Consider the following 20,594-nt stretch of genomic DNA (forward strand, 5'->3'; position numbering starts at 1 on the left):
ATGAGGAATATGCCCAGTTGCCAGTTTATTAGGTACACACAGCTAAAACAGAGATGTTTTAATACAATTGTCATTCGTTTCGGAAAAGTGTTGATTTATCTTTAGGGTCATTTTGGACGCTGTAGTTTGTGCTGCTGTGGTTTGTTTGTTTTCCATTTTTAGAAATGGGAGCAGACTAATAAAGACTGCGTCAGTTTTAACTAGGAGTAAGTAGCTTAAATCTGCAGTAGAGTGTAATGTGGAAAGGTTATCATCATCCTCAGATGTGTTTTTAAATACATTTGCTCCTCACAAAGCTAGAAGAGCCCCCACACACAACAACAGTAACCTCTCTACTTCACCGGTCCCTCAGAAACTACACACAGATTTCATCTGTATATTGAGCCGGGCAACATAGTGGAGCTTAAATGCTCTTTTAAAAATAACCCAGGTTTTTTTTTTTTTATTGAACCTAAGTAGGTTTGTCTAAGTCCATGAATCTACTAAAACCTATTTTTATTTACTGTGTTGTGTGTTTTTCTTTTTTAAAAATAGTGAATTGTCAATTATTTTGTAGATTAAAAAAAAAAAAATGCAGGTTCAGTACATACAGTAGATAAATCCTCTTACAGGCCATAAAATGTTGTGTCAGTTTAATGTGATGATGTAAACTGAAAACTGTACATGTTAGAAGGCCCACTTCAAGTGAAGCAGGGGCATCAGTAACATGTGTTTTTTGAGGTGTAGTGTTTTCCCTTTATGGATGTTTGTCTTTGAACTAATGATTGTGTAGGAAGGATGTAGTTCTACTGAATGTTTGTCATGTGTTAGTACTGTGTCTTATTTCTTTACCTCAGACAAGGTCATGAATGCTCCTGTAAGGCACTTTGGATGATGTCAGATCAGGAGAAACCAGAGCAGAAAATGTGTATGTGTGCGTGCGTGTGTGTGTGTGTGTGTGTGTGTCCCTTTGAATGCCTATTAATTATTTAATTCTTTTCGAGGGGGTGCAGACTTTTCTTTAAAGCAATAATTTACCCAGAAATCCAAACCAAATTCAACAAACCACAACTATTACGGTCATTTATCAGGGTCCTGTTCTGCCAGTGAACCTTGTTTATCTGTGAACCTCATTATCTCTGGGTGGAATAAAGGCAGTTCAGGAAACTGTAACATTTGAAGCCTAAAAACACTTTGATTATGTACCAAAGAAGAAATGTCAACATTACATAATATTGGAAGATATTGGATAAACAAGGTTCTAGTGTGATGTGCTCCCCCTCCTTTTCTACTAACAGAGTCACATCTGATGCTTTTCTTTGGTAAATGTAGAATCAGGACTCTCCTTTTTTGAGCTTGACACACGGAGGTGTCAGACGTACACAAACTAAATACTAAAGTGCAAATCATTGCCTAAAAAGCAAGTAAAAGTTGAAGTTGAAATTCTTTATTCAATTGCTCCACTAAGAGCAACAATTTCTCTGGACACCAGTTGGCTCAGTCACTAATTAAAAAAAAAAACATAAATGTACAAGTTTAATCCAGCACATAAACATTTTCCAAATTAATGGTAATAAAACATAAGAACAAATATTAATGTTACTATAGAGACTTGGTTTGGAACAAAAACAGCAGCTGGTAACGGTGAAGCAGAGTTGAACCATTTTACTGACAGGTGGTTAATTCACAAAAATGTATTACATGGCTTCATTTTATTTTAACTATAGAAATCTGCAAAAATACTAAACCTGTCAGATAAATGAAGTCGAATAAGAAGTACAGTGTCCCTACAATATTTTCAAGTAAATTGTACTTAAATGCAGCACTTGAGTCAATGTACTCAGGTAGCTACTTATCACCTCTGCTAGTGCCGTCTCAAATCTCAGATATTATGTTGTACAAGAATGATCTTCAATACTTTACTAGTAACTTTATTTGTAGTTTGCACTTTCTGTAGATAAAGAACTTGTGATATATTTTATTTTCAAGAGATCGATTAAGCAATTAAATTATTTTACAATGAATTGTTACAGTTATTTATATTTAGATATAAAATTCCAACATGTTCTCTTTACTTTCTGTATATATTCATCAAGAGAAGCTAAGAGAAAGGCTGAAGAATGCAGCACATTACTAATACTGTGATAAATGGATGCTATCACAGTTCATTACACAAAGCAAAGAGCTCCGATGGGAGACATCAGGAGTTTGTATAACGCAATCGTGCATCTTTTGTTCTCAGTGGAGGCTTGAAACTGCTCATAAAACAATAATTGACTGACATTTAATTGGGAAGTAAAAGGTATTAAGAGTCATGAAGTAAATAAACTGACTAAAAGAAGTTTAGAGCCCCACGGCATATTAAAGGTGCATTTCATTGCTAATCTATTCAACTTTTCATTCATAAGACATAATTTAAAATAGTTGGTCCATTAATTGATATATTAATTTAATAATTTAGTAAATCTATAATATCTTGCTTTGCTGTCCAATTAGATATCAATTATTAAACAGTTTTGTAAACATTGTCAAAGATTTTTCCTCGTCAGTCCCCATCACTTCTAATCAAGTAGCTTTAAAGCAAAGTGCACACCTGCAGTAATCTGTGACTGTAACGTCACAAAGAGTGATACCGCCTCCAAGACATGAATGAAAGCTTTGAACAGAGTGTTTGCTGTCTCGTACTTCCGCTTCGACTCTGTTAAACTTTTGAATGTGAATACTATCTGTGTGTCTGAGGACCCATAAATGAATTAATGAATGGCATGACTAGAAACTATACTCAAAGTCACACGAGTGCTGAGACTAAATAGTTCTGAATAAATGAATAATGATGGAGAAGAAGAAGGTCCAAACGTCCAGTGCCAATGACAACATACAAGCTGTAACAAGAGAAATCAATACCAGTAGTTCAAAATCATATGTCTTAAACTCATTAATGTAAACAGTATGTGAATGTGTTAAACTAAACAGTGAAATGCCTTCAGTGTACTGTAGGTTTACTTTATACTTGTGACCAAGACAAGACATTCTGATGGATGTGATTATTAAATATGTGCTGTACCTGTTTCCCTGTCATAGAATACATAACCACTGCCTGTTGTGCTGTCATTTTTGACTTTTAACCACCAAACATCTGACGAAAACTGACGTTTCAAAGTAAAGAGGCACAAGCTGTCTAATAAACTTTAAATCATGATTGTATCCCATTTTGGACAGTTTGTCTTTCTTGTAGCATTTCTTTGTCACTTATAAATACAGGAGGAGCTCTATGTTTTTAATGTCCTCCTTCCCTACCTGCTATGTCTTTCCAATCAACATATGAATATATACCTTTCTAATATAAATAGAAGAGAAAACCTGTGTCAGTTTTATGGACAAGGTCATGGTGATGGATAAAGGTGCAGAGAGCAATATGTTAGAAGTTTAAGGCTTTCAGGGAGAAGAGCATCTGTACCGCAGTAACCTTAACAGTCTTAAAGCCACAGAAAAAAAAAACAATACTGCTGAATGGTTAGTGTTGATCAGAAGAATTCTACATGTTTTATATGAATATGTGATTTAATTTTTGATTATGGAACAATGGAAAATAAATCACAGTTGAAATGACACAAACTTTTTTAGTTACTGCATCATTTGTGTGTGTGTCTGTGTGTTATTTTGACTTTATTTTTGAGCTCGTCCTGTAAATGTAGAGATGTATTTAAAGAGTTGTCCCACTAGGAGGCAGTCACAATTCAGAGCATTTAGTCCCCTTGATATTTATTTAAGTTCATGATTGTTACATAATTTTGAGATGAACACTTGACCCAGACTCAGATCCTAGGAGGCACCCACTAAAAAAAAGACAACAACCTTCTTCCGCTGTCTTTTACCTTCCACTCAACCTCTTGAATTTGTTTCCATTTTTAGTGGGTTGTCCCCTCCTTCTTGTGCCGCACCCCTCCCCCGGTTTTTATCCTGAGGTGAGAACACAGTGCGCACATCTGGAGGTGATCCCGACTGCACGGGAGTATCCTGTGGGAAGGGGTACGAGGTTAAAGATGCATTGCACTCTCTGTGTGTATACATCTATGTGTGCGTGTGTGCCTTGAGGGTGTCATGTGACCCTGACTCCCAAGTGCTCCTTATTACAAACAGCTGGCGGGCTGTGCGGTCAACCAATCCAGTAAGTTTTCGCTGTGACATCAGGTGGAAGGAAAGAGGTGGACAAGACGTTTTAGCTGTTCATTACCTCATCAATTGAAATGTTGCCAGCTGTTCAAAATGTATTTTTACAAATCACATATAGCCACTGTCACTGCTGTGTGTTTGTTTATTGTATTGATTTTTATCATGTGGACCCAGTGTCATTATGGCTTGTGGCCAGCACAGGGGCAATCAGCTGAGGAGGGAGCCGGGCCTTAATGTCCAATGATCCAGCACAGACATTGAAAGACATCTTTTGTGCTCATGTGAAGGTCCTGTGTTTCATTTGTGAAGAAGAGCCAACAGGAACTAGTATGCACTGTTTTTTCCTACAAGACTGCCACAAAATGCTAAATAGCTAACACATTACACACAATAGGGCGTATGATGTTTTCCATAAGTGAGATTCATGAATAATGCCTGAAAGCTACACATGAGAAGAACACAGCCTTTATGAAAATGACCATATTGTGCTTGATTTGAAGCTAATTTTTTTATTGTGGGACTCCACTGTCACAAGATCACATGGTTTTCTAATTTAAAAAATGCTAATTCATGACATAATACCTCTTTATGCAACAGCTTCTCTGGCCTTGAGACTAAAAAGACTTGTTTGAGCTCTTCCTCCACCCCACTGTGTTCTGATTGGCCAACTTGTGTTGTCCAGAACAGTGTTTGTTGACACCACGGTTATGTTCACCACTATTCAAATAGTGTCTCAATAAACTGTAGAGAAAGATTTCCTGTCCATGCGAAAACACAAGCTAAACAATACATTTCAATCCTACTGCGTAAGTGCATCCGAATCTAAAGTACAGTAATTAATTAACTGTTAGTGTATGATGCAGAGAAAATTGGTAAAACACAATAGTTCAATTACGATGTGACCGTCAGTCACTTTGTGTTACACACACTTACACACACTCTTTGAATGAAGCTTGCATTACCTCAGTTTCCATATTGTTTTGAACAGCTGATAAAATCAAGTTTCCCCTTTGAGAGATAATTTTACCAAGAAGACATCTTGACAAGCACAGAAGTAAATAATAAAATGAATGATGACTGATTCCATTCAGCTGCAGGGTCGTGTCACTGTGCACGCTGACGCACTATCATGGATTTACTGTGATAAACAGAACAAAACTGCTCTGTATAAAGTGATGAACAATACTTTGCAGGTAACTACTATGATTAGAAGTGCATCTGCCTCCTTCAAGCTCAAAGACAAAATTGTTGCTCGTGTGTAAGATCCCACCAAAACAATCCTGTTTGTCTTTTCTCTGTTTTTCTTTTACTTGCTGAGCTGTTGTCCCCTTTTCTCACCGAACAGAGAAGGCTCTCGGCTCGTCCCTCCCCTCCATCAATCTCTGTCATAAATCTGTCAAGCAGAGAGAAAGGGAACTGCTGAATACGGATTTGTCAGCAATTAATCTAACCTCTATTACCAGACTTGCATATTGTGTCTTCTATGCCTAGAGAACAATGAGCCACTCAAATATGACGCATTACATTGCATGTGTGTGTGGTGCCCAATCACACTGTGGGTGTTTCTCAGGGGGAGAGCGTGTGAGTGTGTGTGTGTGTGTGTGTGAATGCTGAGCTTCAGTGGGTGGTGTTTTCAGCTGTTTTGTTGATTACATATAAAACAATATGAATCAATATCCTCATTTGTCCAGTTTGTGCTGTTCGGAGTGACGATGGTTGGCAATATTCTTTAAATACACTTTTATACTACATAAATGGGTCAGCAGTGGCTTTTAAACATGAAGAAAAAACCACTATTGTGAAAGTGAAGCTGACTAGTTGACAGTCTGCAGTTGATGAAATAAAAGGGCACAAAAGGAGTGCTACTGCGAGTCTAGAGATATTCTGCTTTTTTTTGTTTTTTTTTTTTTTGATCATCTTAAGAACATGTGACACAGTACAGCTGAGTTACACGATGCTAACTGAATAATGGACCTCTTCCACTGGGTTCTGGTCTTTTCATGGGATTTGTTGAAATTAAGAAAAATATATGACATCATCATCCTTTTCATTCAAATACAGTCACAACACTGTGCTGACACTGACATTGCCAGTGGGAGACAATGCACACATTTCCTGTTCTTTTTCCAAAGATTTCCTGTTCCTGTTTGGCCCCTTCCCTCTCTATGCTGCGCTCTATGTCTCATAATTCACTCCTCAAATCATCTGTGAACTTGCTTGGCTTATGGGAACGAAATGTGTAATTCAGCTGACTCTGTAACCCGGCTTTTGAAGGTGTGGCCTTATTTTTGTCTTTAACACCATTCCTGTTTCCAACACGCGGTCACATACACGTCCCAGCACACTATTGTCATTAACTGGTACAGTTCACTGAGCAGAGGGCCAGTGCTCAGCTGCTTGTGACAGAATTAGAGTGGCAAACAGCTGAGCTTCTCTGGAGAGCTATCATGTGACTTATCCCACCCATGGGGCCAAAGGGACCTATGGTTAGGGTTACCATGTTCAATTTCTTGCATAGCATGTTGTATCTCTTCTAGTTGTAGAGTTTGAAAGTGGATTTTGCTCCTCTGTTTCTGTTATAGAACTTGTTTTCCAGCCTGCTCATAGCTGCACCTTTCTATTGAGCTGTCATTAGCACACACTGCCCTTTGTCCCTGTGCGTGTCCCAGTGACCTGCACAGAGCTGCGGAGATGTTTTTGACGTAACGAGAGACCACATCTGGGCCGGTTTGCCTCGGCAGTGAGAATATTTCAAACAGCGTACGTTTTCTATGATGAAAAGAAGAGCCCCCGCAGCACATTCGGGATTGTTTAGGTGCATTGTTTCCTTGCTTGAAAAATAACAGTGTGGCTTTTTTCAGTTTCTGTCAGCACTGTGGGAACGAGAGAAAGAGCTGAGTGCTGCACTGGCCATTACTCCTCTAGTCACCTGATGAAAGGTCTTGTAACAGCCCTCCACCTTTGCTGCTGTTGTTTGCATTATTATCAATTAAACTCATAGCACGCTCAGATAGTGAAAATAAAAACTCCATAGCTGCACAGTTGGTGTAGAGAGGCGATCAGTTTGGTTACAATTGTGCTTTGTATTGATGATGGGATCTTAATGGTAAGAACCAGTTCAAACACAGCTCTTCCATGTCAAACATTTGACAGTCTGTGTGTTTGGGACAGGACCTCGTGTTAAGAGCGGCCGAAGCAGGACGTGTGTCCTGCAGGGCCTTGAGTGTTTACAGCAGAGTAATATGAGGAGTGGCCACGCTTGTCCCGCCTACGCTATAACTCTAAATGCAGAAGCACAGCTGTGTTTCTATGTATGAGTTAGTGGAGAAGACAAATAGGGGCTAGGAGAAGGAGATAACTAATGAGTATGAATGAAAATGAAATAAAAGCAGCACTGGAATGCAATTGAATAGCTTTGATAAATTACAGGTGAAGAAATTAGTCAGAGGTTGGAAGCCAGTGTGCAGCAACCAATGTGTGTGTGCAGGCCAGTGTGTGTGAATGTATTGGGGGGGAGGTTGGGGTAACACTAGGAATTGGGTAATATTGACATGGTTGTTTCAACCCCACCCTCCCAACAACACTAAGATCAATGTATCAGATCAATAGAAGTCATTGACAATAACTGAACTTCTCATATGATCAGTGAAGGAGAAAATGCACTATTTCTCACCAACGTGTGTCCCGTATGCTCATTCGTCAAAACGAAGGTTTGCCATCAAAAACATGCATACACACATGTAAATAAGAGGATGCACACACATGCAGAAATTCATGCACACACACACACACATGCACACACAGCAGGGCGAAACGGGCTCCTCTCTGACACTGCATGATTGGTCACTTTTTCCCTCTTTCTCCCTTCCTGCTGAAATAGTTTTCACAAAAGAGAGGTGGAAGGAGGGGGAGGGGTGGTGTGGTTGGGGGAGGGGGATCTGTGCGCTGCTCTGTTGTCACCAGGCAAGGGAGAGTAGGAGGGGGAGGGCGAAGGGAGCTGGAGGGCGAGCGAGGGAGTGTAGGAGAGAAGGATAGGGTCCCAGAAGAGAGTACAAGCCTCTCTCTCTCTCTCTCTCTCTTACACACACATACACACACCCAGTCACACTCACATTTCTTTTACTTTGCGGAATAGTGGATTACTTTCTGAATTGAATCACCCATCAAGTAAATCCAGGCATGATCAGGTCAGTAACCATCTACTCACTTGTTGAAAAAGATTTTGTGTCTGTCTCCTTTTCAGCAGTAATGACAATGATTGTGCTGCTTCTTGCACATTCCAGCGTTTGGATTCACTCTTTCTTCTGTGATATCTTCCATGTGTTTTCCTTTTGTTTACCCATTGTACATGCTGTAGTTGTCTTTGCACATGTAAAATATTCTCATTGGTTTGTCCTCTGTGTCAACACAGCGGGCTGCTGTAAATAACACTCACTCTGCTTTTTTTTTTCCGCACGTGTAACATGTTAGACGTGAGAGCTTCTTTGACTCTGCAGAGAATACAATGTTTTCCTTGCTCTTATCGTACTGTTTGCATGGACATGACATTTACATTGCCTATACAGAGTTAGAAAATGTGCCTGCCACTCATGTGGTTTTGTGGTCAGAGGGTAAAAGCCCCCTCTCCATAGGAGCATTTAGCTTTTCAAACTCTCTCTCGATCAGATTTACACACATGCATGTGTGTGTGCACTCATGAACACATGGAAAGACAGGATATGCAAAATTAAGAGCACTTAGGATACATAAGAAAATCATTATCAATCAATAGAAGTTGTTTTTGCAAGTATTTCTTAAATGTTATTGACACACTGTTTGAGTTTTCATAGGCAATATTTAACTTAAATGTGATAAATCAAAGAACGGAAACTCCTTTAGATTATTTGTGCACTAAATATTCACCAATTTGTCCAGTTTACAGGATGACACATGGCTTTTGCTGACATTGATGAAAACAGCAAAGTCTGTGATAGTTATGTTGCGTTGGATCTGACAGTGGCATGTGTTCCTTCTTCAGGTGGCAGTGTGTCAGGTCAGCGTTGAAGTGCGAGATGAATCATGGAGGGGTGCAGGAGGCTGCTCACTAGCCAAGCAAGTAGCCACACAACCCCCAGCAGCAGGAGAAGCAGTAGCTCAGGAAGGCCCAGCAGCATGCAGCTGGGCCACCAGTAGCAGCAGCGGAGCCCGATCCCCTTCTCTTCACCTGGAGCCACGGCTGCAGAATGCTCAGTCCTGTCAACCGTTACAGTAAGTCTGATTTTATTTTGTTTGTTCACTACCTATACTTAAATGCTAATGGTTATCGATGGTTATATCCAATGAGGGGTTTCTACGGCATGTGGCCCAGCTTGGCTTGAGTTTTCCTGTGTACATTGTATTTTTTGACTCTTCTTTTGTTGAGGACTCATCTCCTGTGGTTGCGCAGAGGGAACCGAAGGGGCTGGGGTGTACTGGGAGGGTGGGGGCTTTCTCTGAAAGGTCATATTGAGAAGGCAGATATGCTAATGGCTTTAACAGCTGAGTCTCTGGGCTTTGCATTGAGGAATTTCACAGAAAGTGTTCAGTGGCTGTTTTTTCAGTCCCTCCATGTGAAGGTAGTTAAGTAACAGTTTGTTTATACAGACACCAGCTAAAGCATCACTGTCTGCCCCTTGGAAAAACATCTTGAAGGAGTACGGTGGACAGATACAGCCCGTGTATCTAGAGCTTTTCTTTAAGAGTTACAACAATAACCTTTCTATACATTTATTTAAGGTTTAAAAATGTAAAACAGTGTTTCAACTTCAAACTTTTCTTATCCTTTGTATGACTAATTAAAAACCAGACCCTGTTTACATATGTGCTACTCGTGAGAGGTTGCTATCCAGCCTGATAAATATGCATATATTGATTGATTAGGTTATTGATTGGGCAGAGCTTTAACAGGATTACAACATTAACCTGATTGGAATAATGCAATAGGACAATGAGGGAGTTTTCCTAGCAGACAGAAATTTTAGTAACAAGCATGTGTCACATTCCTTCCTTAAAAATACTCACAGCATCGTGTTAGATTTCTGGACACAGAAACGTCAGCTGCACACAGCCCTGCATTTATTTAAATACATTTCTTGTTCATCTGTACACACAAACACAAACAAGTAAACATTCAAACACCTCCGTCACACCTCATTATGGGGCTTTGGCCAATGGTGATAGTGTGTGACACGAAGAGAGTGATGAGCAGTCTTAGTTCTTTCTTAGCCGGTAGTTACCAGGGTGAAGCGAGTCTGTGAATGAAAATCAGATCGTTAGTAACCTGGTGTCAACAGCCTCTCATTAGTCCTGTATAGAGTGACACATAAACATCACCCTCTGCCTGCACAGGCACACACACACACAAATCAGACCCTCATCATGGAGGCCCGTTAAGCATATTATAGCTCCTCATTAGGCTTTATAATAAAGATCTGTGTTGCTCAGGGTAAAATGACAGACATGAAGGAGGAGTAAAGTGAAGGGCAGATGGAGAGGACGTAAGGAGGGACTGGTCAGCTGCAGCCTGATATATGAGTGGACACAATAAGCAGAGAGGGGCCAGGCTAGCTTCTGCCACATGTGTGCGTGCGCTAAAGGAGTGGGGGAGGGGGAAACTGACCACACAGGCTCGGACGCACAGTCCAGTCTTTACTGCAGCACACAGAGACGAGGAGAAAGGCTCAAGAAATTTAAAGTGAAATCAAAATAAAATAGAATTAAAATAAATTAATTAATTACTAAAATCAGAGGAAAAGAAGGAGCTAATTTATAAGTAAACTGGTTTTTCAGCAATACCTAGAGATAAATGTAGGGAATTAGATGTATGTGTAATTAAAGTGGGATTAGGAGTTTTGTAGGTTAGGTATGTGTAAAGGTTCATTTAGATCTGTTACAGTGTGGTCTGGTGGACTGTGCAGGCCTGGAGCAGGGAGATAGGGGGTGTCCTCCTTCACACTGCCTGATCTGCATTTTAGACTATGGTCACTGCTTGCAAAAGCAAAGAGGACAAAGGCATCCTTGCGATATGTTTGTGTGGCCCATTTGCAACAAGAATTCGGACGTGCCCCACGTATATATCCATATCCCATTTCTCCTCTGATGTGTTCTGTATTGATCTTCCGAGCAATGCAGTGAGTGAACTCTAACTATTACAAATGATCCAATAATGTGCAAACAGCCAATAGGATCATTTATCAGCACTGTGAGTAAGTGTGTTCTCTATCTTTCTGCTTTCTCCCTCTCTTCCTTCGGTTTGGGAGTGGACAGCGTGTGCTGAGTGTATGGAGAGGATATGTGCTTTGTAAATAGATCTCAGGTTAGATTCCTGGCATTCCAGCAGCCTGACTCATCCAATAGATGACCAGAAGTCTCTCTCGCTACTGTTAGCCAGCTGAAGCTAGACATTGCACCAAAACCACAAATCGTAGAAGTGTTTGAGCCTGTGCATGCGCGTCTTGCTGTGTGTCTGTCCATCCTCAGGAAATGTTGAGTCTTTGTTTATTGTGAGTGGAGTAAAAGCACTAACAGAGGACCTTTCAGCTCCAGAATGGTGATTATTGTTTCCACTCCCCTTCCAGCCAGTCAGCCAACTACATCTGATGCTTCACAACCCCCAAATCCCATTCCAGGCAGACCCTTCCCCCATGCGCACTTTCATCTAATTAACCTTTAATTACTCATAGGCCTACTGACCATGCGGTGGACCACGAGTCAAATTAGCCTGCACTGATGCACAGAAAACATCCCTTGCATAATCATGTTTTCTTGGAAAACAAAATTATGTGGTTTGGCAAAACAATACACCAGTGTTTTGTTAATATACCACTGATGATAGGAACAGAGACAGTGGTTTTAGTGGAGGCTGATGATGGACGGACAGAGACTGGTGAGGGTCACCGTTCATCTCTTTATTGGATCGATCAGGTTGCTGTTTACAAGCAACCTACTCCCCAGTGATTTACAGACACACACACACAGCACAGCACAGCACATTTTTCTGTTTGGTGAAACCTGAGACTGTGTAGCATCCATGTATTGGTCTTGATGTCGACAGGAGAGGAAATGGTGTAATTTTACCTCACATCCTGCTCTGGTTACAGGCTTGTCCTCGAATGATTTCTTGCGCTCACACAGTACACACAAGGCTGATTTCGACTTTTGTTTGACTGTTGTGTTCTTGTGTTTGTAGCTTACATACACCTCTTCAAATACGTAACCAAGTTTATAACTGCAGAGGACACCAAAGACAGGGTTAGGTCAGCTTGGGAAATTCACATTTCCTTTCCCTACTCTTGTCTCAACATGTCCTTTGCTTTCACAGGTCGTCTCCTCTTGTCTCCTCTAATGTAACCAGGTTCTTCATAATAGTGATAAACAAACCACAGTGTTTAACCACAGTACCTACTGATCTGCATGAGTGTTAGCAACATTACATCCATGATCATTCAGAACTGTAAATGCTCCAACACCACTGGTTTCCATTGTAACAGTGACTACAGGCAACTCGACAGTGACATCAAATTCAGGATTTAGTCTGAGCTGTTGCAGGCTGTTCAGACCTGTTGCTGGTCTGAGGACAATCCACATCTGGTGTGTCATAAGGAAATATGTAAGTAGTGTAAACAGATTTTAATTAGATTATGGTTGTATGGAGCCTACAGAGTATACCAGTGAACCTTTGGATAGTGCATTATGTTATAGGAATTGTTAAAATCTCTACTGAAGGTATTAATAGCTGACAGGAGTTACATCTGACCTATGTTTTCCTGTTAATGAAAATGATTCTTATAAAGCCTCATTTCAAGCCAAGATGAATTCTTAATGCTCAAAAGATTTTAGGTGGGTTGTCACTTTGCAGCAAAAACTCACTCGGGTGAAAACATTAACAATACCTTGGGTAAGAATCTGCACATTTATTGACTAGCAACAGCTCTACTCCAATATTACTGTACTATGCAAGCCACCAACATACATAAAGGGACAAATAAAGCATCACACACACCACATGTTATTACTCAAAGCTAGACATAATGATTGATTTGTATGAATTTAAATTTATTTTACTAGGACATCTAAGTAGAGTGGCAAGAAAAAGTATAATAATTTGCACTTTTTATGTCTTTATTGAGAACAACGATAAAAACCTCATGGTGCTAGTGGAAATCAGGACGATATTAAGATAAGACAGGAACTACTTATGGGTATTATGGGTAGAGGACATCACCAGCACACCATATGTAACTTATTTTGATCATATCTAGTTTTTTTCATCCCTGTGAGCTTTAATTCATATGTGTCCCCTAGTAAACAGCTGAAGGACAAACCTGATAATCACAATGATTAAGGAAAGCTGTCATAGTATCAAGCTGGCTTAGTGCTCATCTTTGTCTCTTGGTAATTCAAGCATGGCCAAGAATGGAGGGGTGTTTTGCAAGCCTCAAGCCAACATTAAGGGCTCCCTCACTTATCCCTTCTTATACCCAAACCCTGTTCCCTAACAGATTATCTTGCTGTGAAAAGAGCGTGCAAACGTGATTTCTGCTGCAGGACATCTGAGTGGATAATGTTCATAGAGAGAGTGATGACGTTTACATCCACTTTTAAAAGATCTCAGTAATTATATTATTTAGTGTTTTATTAGAAGTATACATGTCCTTACCATAAAAAAAGAGAGAGAAGTTCGTCAACTGTCGAACTGTCTTTGATTCATAGTCAGATATTGGTAACTAACTATTTATGTAAAAGCAACATCATAATTTAGTGAATTGTGCACAATGATTATCAAGGAATCACAATCTATTTTAACATTTGTTAAAAAGATCATCTTGGAATAAAGCCTTCGCCAAAGTGCTTACTGAAAAGATAAGGAGTGAGCTTACCAGTGATGCTTCTTTAATTCATGGGCATGACTGCCAGATTTCCACCAACCACTGACACTCCCATAAGCTTTGCGTGCTCTAATCCTTCATTAGTCTGGTTTCCTCAGTCTGGTCCTTAAACCAGATCCTAGTTTCACTTGTCCAGCCTCTGATCTTTTCGTTTTTTACATTCTTTTTCATGAGGATTCAGAGACAATATATTACTGCGCTCCAATATGATTTAGATCACCTGGTGAAGACGGGTCTGATGAGTAGATAAAAGGCAAAGTGGCAAACAGTCAGCTCGTGCATTCAATCAGCATGACCTGTGAGTATTGGTATCTGAGTGTCCAATGATCCTGAATGTGCAGCTGTAGAGCTGTATGCATGCATAGGTTTGTATCAAAGTATAAATATAAACATTTAGATTTCTTCATATGCTATACTAATAGACTTTGTTAGCTGGTAAAGTAATGTAGTACTGACCTGAACGTTTTGCAGAGCTGCAGATCGATTCTCAGTGGGATCAGCAGATAAAACAACTTATATATTAAAGTTGCAGGTGCTTATTTGAAACAATTTTCATCTTAAACATAAAATCTAAACAAGTTAAAAGAAGATCAAATGATTATTTACAGTTATTTATCTCGGAAAACATTAGTTTTGCTGCTTCATCCATCAGATTGTTTTGTTACCTCATATATTTGTACATCATGTCTGTGTTTTTTCTACTCACTTAAATTCGTTTCAGTTTTTTGTCATGTATTGATTGTGGAATATTTGTTCTTTGGTTACAGATGTTGATGCATCCACTTATATCTCAGTAGCATTTGTACCACAAACTTTATATTTCTCACAAGAATAAATGAGCTCTTTGACTCTTTTTTAATATGGTGCTTTTTTAGCGTATCCTTTACACAAGAAAGCTATCTATACATCTATGTGTACTAGTGGGGGTCTAAGCTGTTTCTGTTTTGTGTTAGTAATGTGTTTTGTTCTCAGGATGGGTCCAATGATCTGTCAGAATTCCCCAGAGCATAGGGATTTCTCAGATCCAGGGTGGAGCCTCAAGAGCGTTGCGATCCCTGGATTGGATGAGTGGGATTATTGTGCTGAAGGATCATTTATTTTAGGGATCAAGTTGTGGTCCGTTTAGAGGCCCATCTGGTGGTCCAGTGGACATGTGGTACAACCTGACATAATCCACATGTACACACTTTCAAACCAGACATTTGAGCGAGGATGTGTGTGTATGATTGAGAATGAGCCCGTCTCCTACCACTGCAGTAGTGTTTTCTGTTTACCCTTGTCAAGTACACCTTGATTAAGGTCTTAAAAAGCAACCATGAGCAATGTCTTGCATCTTGTTATCAGTCTAACTGAAGTGGAAACATAAGTAAGATTTTTTTTAAATTCACGATTACACATACAATATAAAATTTATTCAAATAATCATCACACATTTTTAACTATGCACAACTGAGAACGGTGTGTGAAAACCAAAAAAGAACCACATCCATGAAATTACTCACTGTGCTAAAGGGAGGATTCATTAGAGGAGGCACTTTCACAAAACTACCATTTATCTGTTCGTTCCTGTTACTGAAATCAAGAGCTTGTCTTCTTCTCCTGTCCAGTACTGTTGTAGGGAAGCGCCTCTGGTCTACGCCTGGGGTCAGGACAGTTTAATAATACTCTGCAATGCCTGGAATGTCAGCCTAATGCCAGTTCAAAAAGACAAGCCTAAAACCACTAAACCAGTGGATTACTCTGTGGGTGTAAATGTGCTTGTAGAGTCGTACATGGCATGTGAAAATTCGCATTTTTGACTGCTCAATCGATCGGGACACTTGTAATAGTGTTTGTAAATGTGTTGGTCCAGTCTCTGTGTAGTATGGAGAAAAAACTACTGTTATCCCCCTCCACACAGTGACCCCGCCCTCTACCCCTTCTGTCCAACAGACCCCTGAGGTTTGGGCCGAATTAGATCGCACGCTCAGTGGGGGTGGCTTTGTGGACTAAAAGACTCACAGAAAGACAACAATGGCCCCAATGTGAGAGAGGCAAAGGAAGAGGGCAGCACGCAGGCTGATATAGGCTTATCGCCGTGGAGACCAGGCTGGGGGCTATGTTGGCAGCTTCACAAAGATTAAAACAGTTCCCTGCCTGTGTGAGACTGTGGAAGAGTATGGGCAAAGCATCAAAATGATACTGGAAAAGGGTCAGCGTGTGAGGGCAGGTATTCATGAAGGTGGACTCTTAACTTGCTTGTAAGTTTTGGAGTGAATTAGAGAGCAGAATACCTCAGATCGAGTGCACAACCTTTATCCTGTCTGGACTAAACATCCTGTGATGAGTGTGTGGACTAATTCTGCTTTGGTCTTGTTTCATGTAGGTCTGTTGAAGATGCACTGGTCTCCGGAGCACACCGCCCCTTTATCTCAGTGGCCTGAGCAGCACCTAGACGTCACCTCTACCACCTCGCCCCCGTCTGCCCACAAACACGACCCATACGCTACAGCTGCCCGCCGTAGTTATGCCCCTGCAGGTTATCCTTGGGCCAGTGATGACATATCAGCCCTAACTGCTTCCTCTCTGCTCAAACGCTACGCTGAGAAGTATTCAGGCCTGGAGTTGCCCTACGAACGTCCTGCTACAGGAGCATACTCGGAGCCTGGAACTTTCCTGAAAAGCGAATCTGAGCCGTGGACTCTGGGTCAGGGTATGGACTGTTACCCTGGACTGGAGGCATTAACTGGCACCAAGGTGGGCTCTGCCTCCATGGGCATCCCAGCAACAGGAAGTGTAACAGTTGTGAGCAGTAACTTGGCCTCTGAGCCAGGCTACAGTGGCGCTGGTTCCTGCAATGCCCCATCATCTCAGGATTACCCTCCTGCCTACAACAGCACCTACCTGTCCTCAGGATACTGCCCTCAGCCCAGTGCAGCACTTCCCCCTGCCTCTCTGCACCCTTTGCCAGCTACACCCACTCTAGTGCCCAGCTACAGCACCAGCACTCCTGTCTACAACTACCCCCCAGGATGCTATCCCCAAACCAGCCTGTCATCAGGATACAGCCACCCCAGTGCTTCCTACTTGCCTTCAGGGATTAGTGCACCAACTCCTCTGACCCCTAGACCTACAATGATGGGAGGCAGTTACAGTTACCCGACTCACAACCTGGGAGTGAGCTCCGAGCCAGGGGTCCCACTGAAGCGCAAGGCCTTTGAGATGACAGAGGAAGGACAGGAGGGAGCAGAGGTGGAGGGATCACGCTACAGAAAATATGGTAATGGCCAGGGGAACAGTCATAGCAAAGGCCACAGCAACGGGCACGGCAATGGCTACGATATGAGCGGCTCGGCTTCAGATCCACAGGCCTACAAATCTGGAAAGCCGCTGATGTCGCCCCCTTATGGCGGGCCAGGGAACTACAGCCCACCATCAGGTCTAGCAGGGGAGAGTGTATCAGGGGAGCACAACTTTGCTCAGCAGAGAATGACTGTGAAGGTCCCTGTATCGCATACACAATCAGAGGACCCAGCAGGAAGCCGCTGAAGACCCGGAGAGGATTCTCTTTCTCTCTGACACAAACCAAGGGTCTTAATCCAGATAGACTTGGAGAAGTAACATTAAATTTGTCAGTGAAAGATTTTATTTCAGTAGCAAACAGGGCAAGAGGGCACACTACTATTATTTCTTGTGCATCTTAAACATTTTCATTATTCGTGTTTTTCCAAAGATTCGCAAGGGCATGTAGCCCTGTAAGGCTGAGGTAAGTCTTAGGGGTGAGGCTGAGGCATTCTCTACATAGATAGCATTAAGACAGTCTGATTGCATGAGTGTCTGTTTCTCTCAGGATCCTATTTATTTCCTTTCTGCCACTGTGGCAGCAGCACAATAGCAGCATGGATTTCGAAAGTTGGTGTAATTATTTGTGGCCATTGTGCATGTAAAAGGCCTCTGACTGCAATATGTTCGACCACACCACAGAAATCATAACTGACCAAAAAGTAAGGAGAGCAATAAGTTAAATGGTTGCCGTATTATTTCAGCACAATCACTGCTGCTTTACACAGCTAGTATACTGCAAGGCTTGGTGTGTCGCTTGGCCTTGACAAATGAATGTTTACCCGCCTTTTGTTTTCCCTTATTCTTGGCTTTGTTTCAGTTTCCGTAACCCCTTTTTTTCTGTCACTCTTTATCTAATCTCTGTCCTGGAGCCTGGTCTCCTGTCCTCAACCCCTTCACAGAAGAACAACTGTTGTTTATACTGTACATACCAAGCTGCTTATAAAATGATTACATGAAGCCATACTTGTTGATGTAAAGAAAGAGAGGGGAACTAAGATTTTATCTTCATTTTAAAACTTTATTTAGCATCTACACAATGACACCACACAGAGTATGCGCGTTGTTTACATACAGACTAATCCTAAAACGAACAGGTATATTTTTCAAATCAATACCTGATTCAGGTAATGCTATGTCTTAGTATTCAAACTTACAAACCTTTACCCCTAAATCAACAAACGTCAAACAACCATGCTTAAGTGTGCACAGTGGTAAAACTGTTCAGTGGTGTATGAGCCTGTACAAGCCTGATGCACAGCCTAGAATGAGGTTGAAGTGGGTTGAAGGAGAGAAATTCTGCCTGTGCCTGTAACTTTTTTTTTTTGATCAATATTACATTCGTTATGAAGATTTTCCTGCTTGTCTTCTGGGATTTACGTTTTTATATGCATTTTCTTTACTTTTGCCTCTCGAAAGGATGATTTATAGTTGTGTAACTGAAAACTCAGGAAGAATATTGTTACCTCAGAATGATAAAACAAGAATGTATGTTATTACCTTAGGGTGTTTGTAGGGAGCTTAATGGAGCAAGATGTTAACAGAGCCACGGCTTTGTCAAAGAGCAAAAGACACTCTGAACACTTCAGGGAAGCAATGGACTTATAAGGCCTTTGATACTAACTGTAGAAACACACACAATAAAGATGCACACACACACACACACACACACACACACACACACACACACACACACACACACACACAACAACAACAACAACAACAACAACAAGCACGTACACACAGTCTTAGTCTTGGGAAATTAAACTTGAGGTTTCTGTATCAAGGCCTGAAATGTTGAATGTAATTCAGATATTTTTTTTAAAAGGACAATACATGCCATAATGTACATTGATGATGTTTTTAGATATATGACACATATTTTCTTCATGTATAGATGTAATTCTCATATAGATATTGCTGGAGAAATGGACGACATGTTAAGTTTTAGTGTAGTTAGCAGTGGGGGAAAGGTTCTTTGTGGACAAACTGTCAAAACAAAGCACTCCTGATAGACAATATTTGACATATCAACACATACAGTATACGATCCATACATTTGTTTATTAAATGTCCGAATGTCAGTATTTTAAAACACATTTACGCAGTGTCACCAATCAGTTTGAATTTGGCTCTAACATGAATTAACATGATGAAGAAGGGAGATGTTACTTGTAACAAACATTAACAGAGTATGTGCACTGTCAGAAAATACAACAAATACAACAAAGCTACAATGCTAAAATTATTTTTGGCAACCATAAGCCCTTTGTGTGCTGAAAAAACAGAAAACAAAACTCCTGGATAAACTATTTAGGCTGAAATTAGGTGATAAAAACATATTTCAATGCATTTTTGGAAATTAAAATCATTTCATAAACTGACTTTGAGTTTGTAAAAACTCAAAAACCTCATCACACAAATTATGGGTCAAATTGTGAGGAAGAAATGACAGATTAGTACATTGGTGTTAAGCAAATGCAGCATTCTTACCCCACATTTTAAGTCTGGAAGCGCTTAGCTAAAACTGCAGAATGCTCTTCAATGCTACACGAAGAATGTGCTCTACATTAATACACTGTATTTGCTGTTTCTTGTTGTTTCACTCCTTGAAATAAGTGGAGCTGAATTTGTCCAGCAGAAACCGGGTTTTAGTGTTATCTTCCTAAAACAGCTGTCTTTCTTTTTTGTCCTTTCTTGTACAGTGTCTGTAACCATTTCTACCTCAATTTGAAGACGTGCACATGGAAGGACTTATTTTCATGTCATTTCACCTGCCGGTTAAAGGAGCAATGTTTCTAATTCTTGACCTGTTGTAGTCTACCTCACTAAAGACTGTTTTGTCATGCAAATGAAGATATACTAAAGAAAAGCCTGACTTTGTCTTTTTGTGTGTACATCTAAACATTTTTTTTACAAAAATGAAGAAATATGAAAATGAGTTTTCAGTTTTCACTAACACATATTATTGAAATAATTTAACATCTATTACCCAACTGGTATTTTCTCTACAAATACAGTTTGAGAATTGTACAAATACTATAGTACAAACTAAATGTTTCTGCACAAAAATACAGTTCTCTCTACATGACTACATGACCCAAGAGTAACATCATGCTAAAACAGTTTTTGCACCCCCCTATGCCCTGTGAACACAGGTATAGTAATGTATAATTATTGTGCTCCTCTCAATCAGTATTCCAATCACTCACTAGA

General features: G+C 40.5%; 1 protein-coding gene across 1 annotated transcript; it reads left to right on the forward strand.

The window, feature by feature from the left end:
- Nucleotides 1-8,241: 8,241 nt before the first annotated feature.
- Nucleotides 8,242-20,196, forward strand: si:dkey-195m11.8 (fidgetin). The gene is made up of 3 exons (XM_026346862.1): nt 8,242-8,339; nt 9,170-9,399; nt 16,423-20,196. The coding sequence occupies exons 2-3, from the start codon at nt 9,375-9,377 to the stop codon at nt 17,583-17,585; spliced, it is 1,188 nt and encodes a 395-aa protein (XP_026202647.1). The 5' UTR covers nt 8,242-8,339; nt 9,170-9,374; the 3' UTR covers nt 17,586-20,196.
- Nucleotides 20,197-20,594: the final 398 nt, after the last annotated feature.

Source organism: Anabas testudineus, chromosome 5, assembly GCF_900324465.2.
Source record: "Anabas testudineus chromosome 5, fAnaTes1.2, whole genome shotgun sequence".
Taxonomy (NCBI): domain Eukaryota; kingdom Metazoa; phylum Chordata; class Actinopteri; order Anabantiformes; family Anabantidae; genus Anabas; species Anabas testudineus.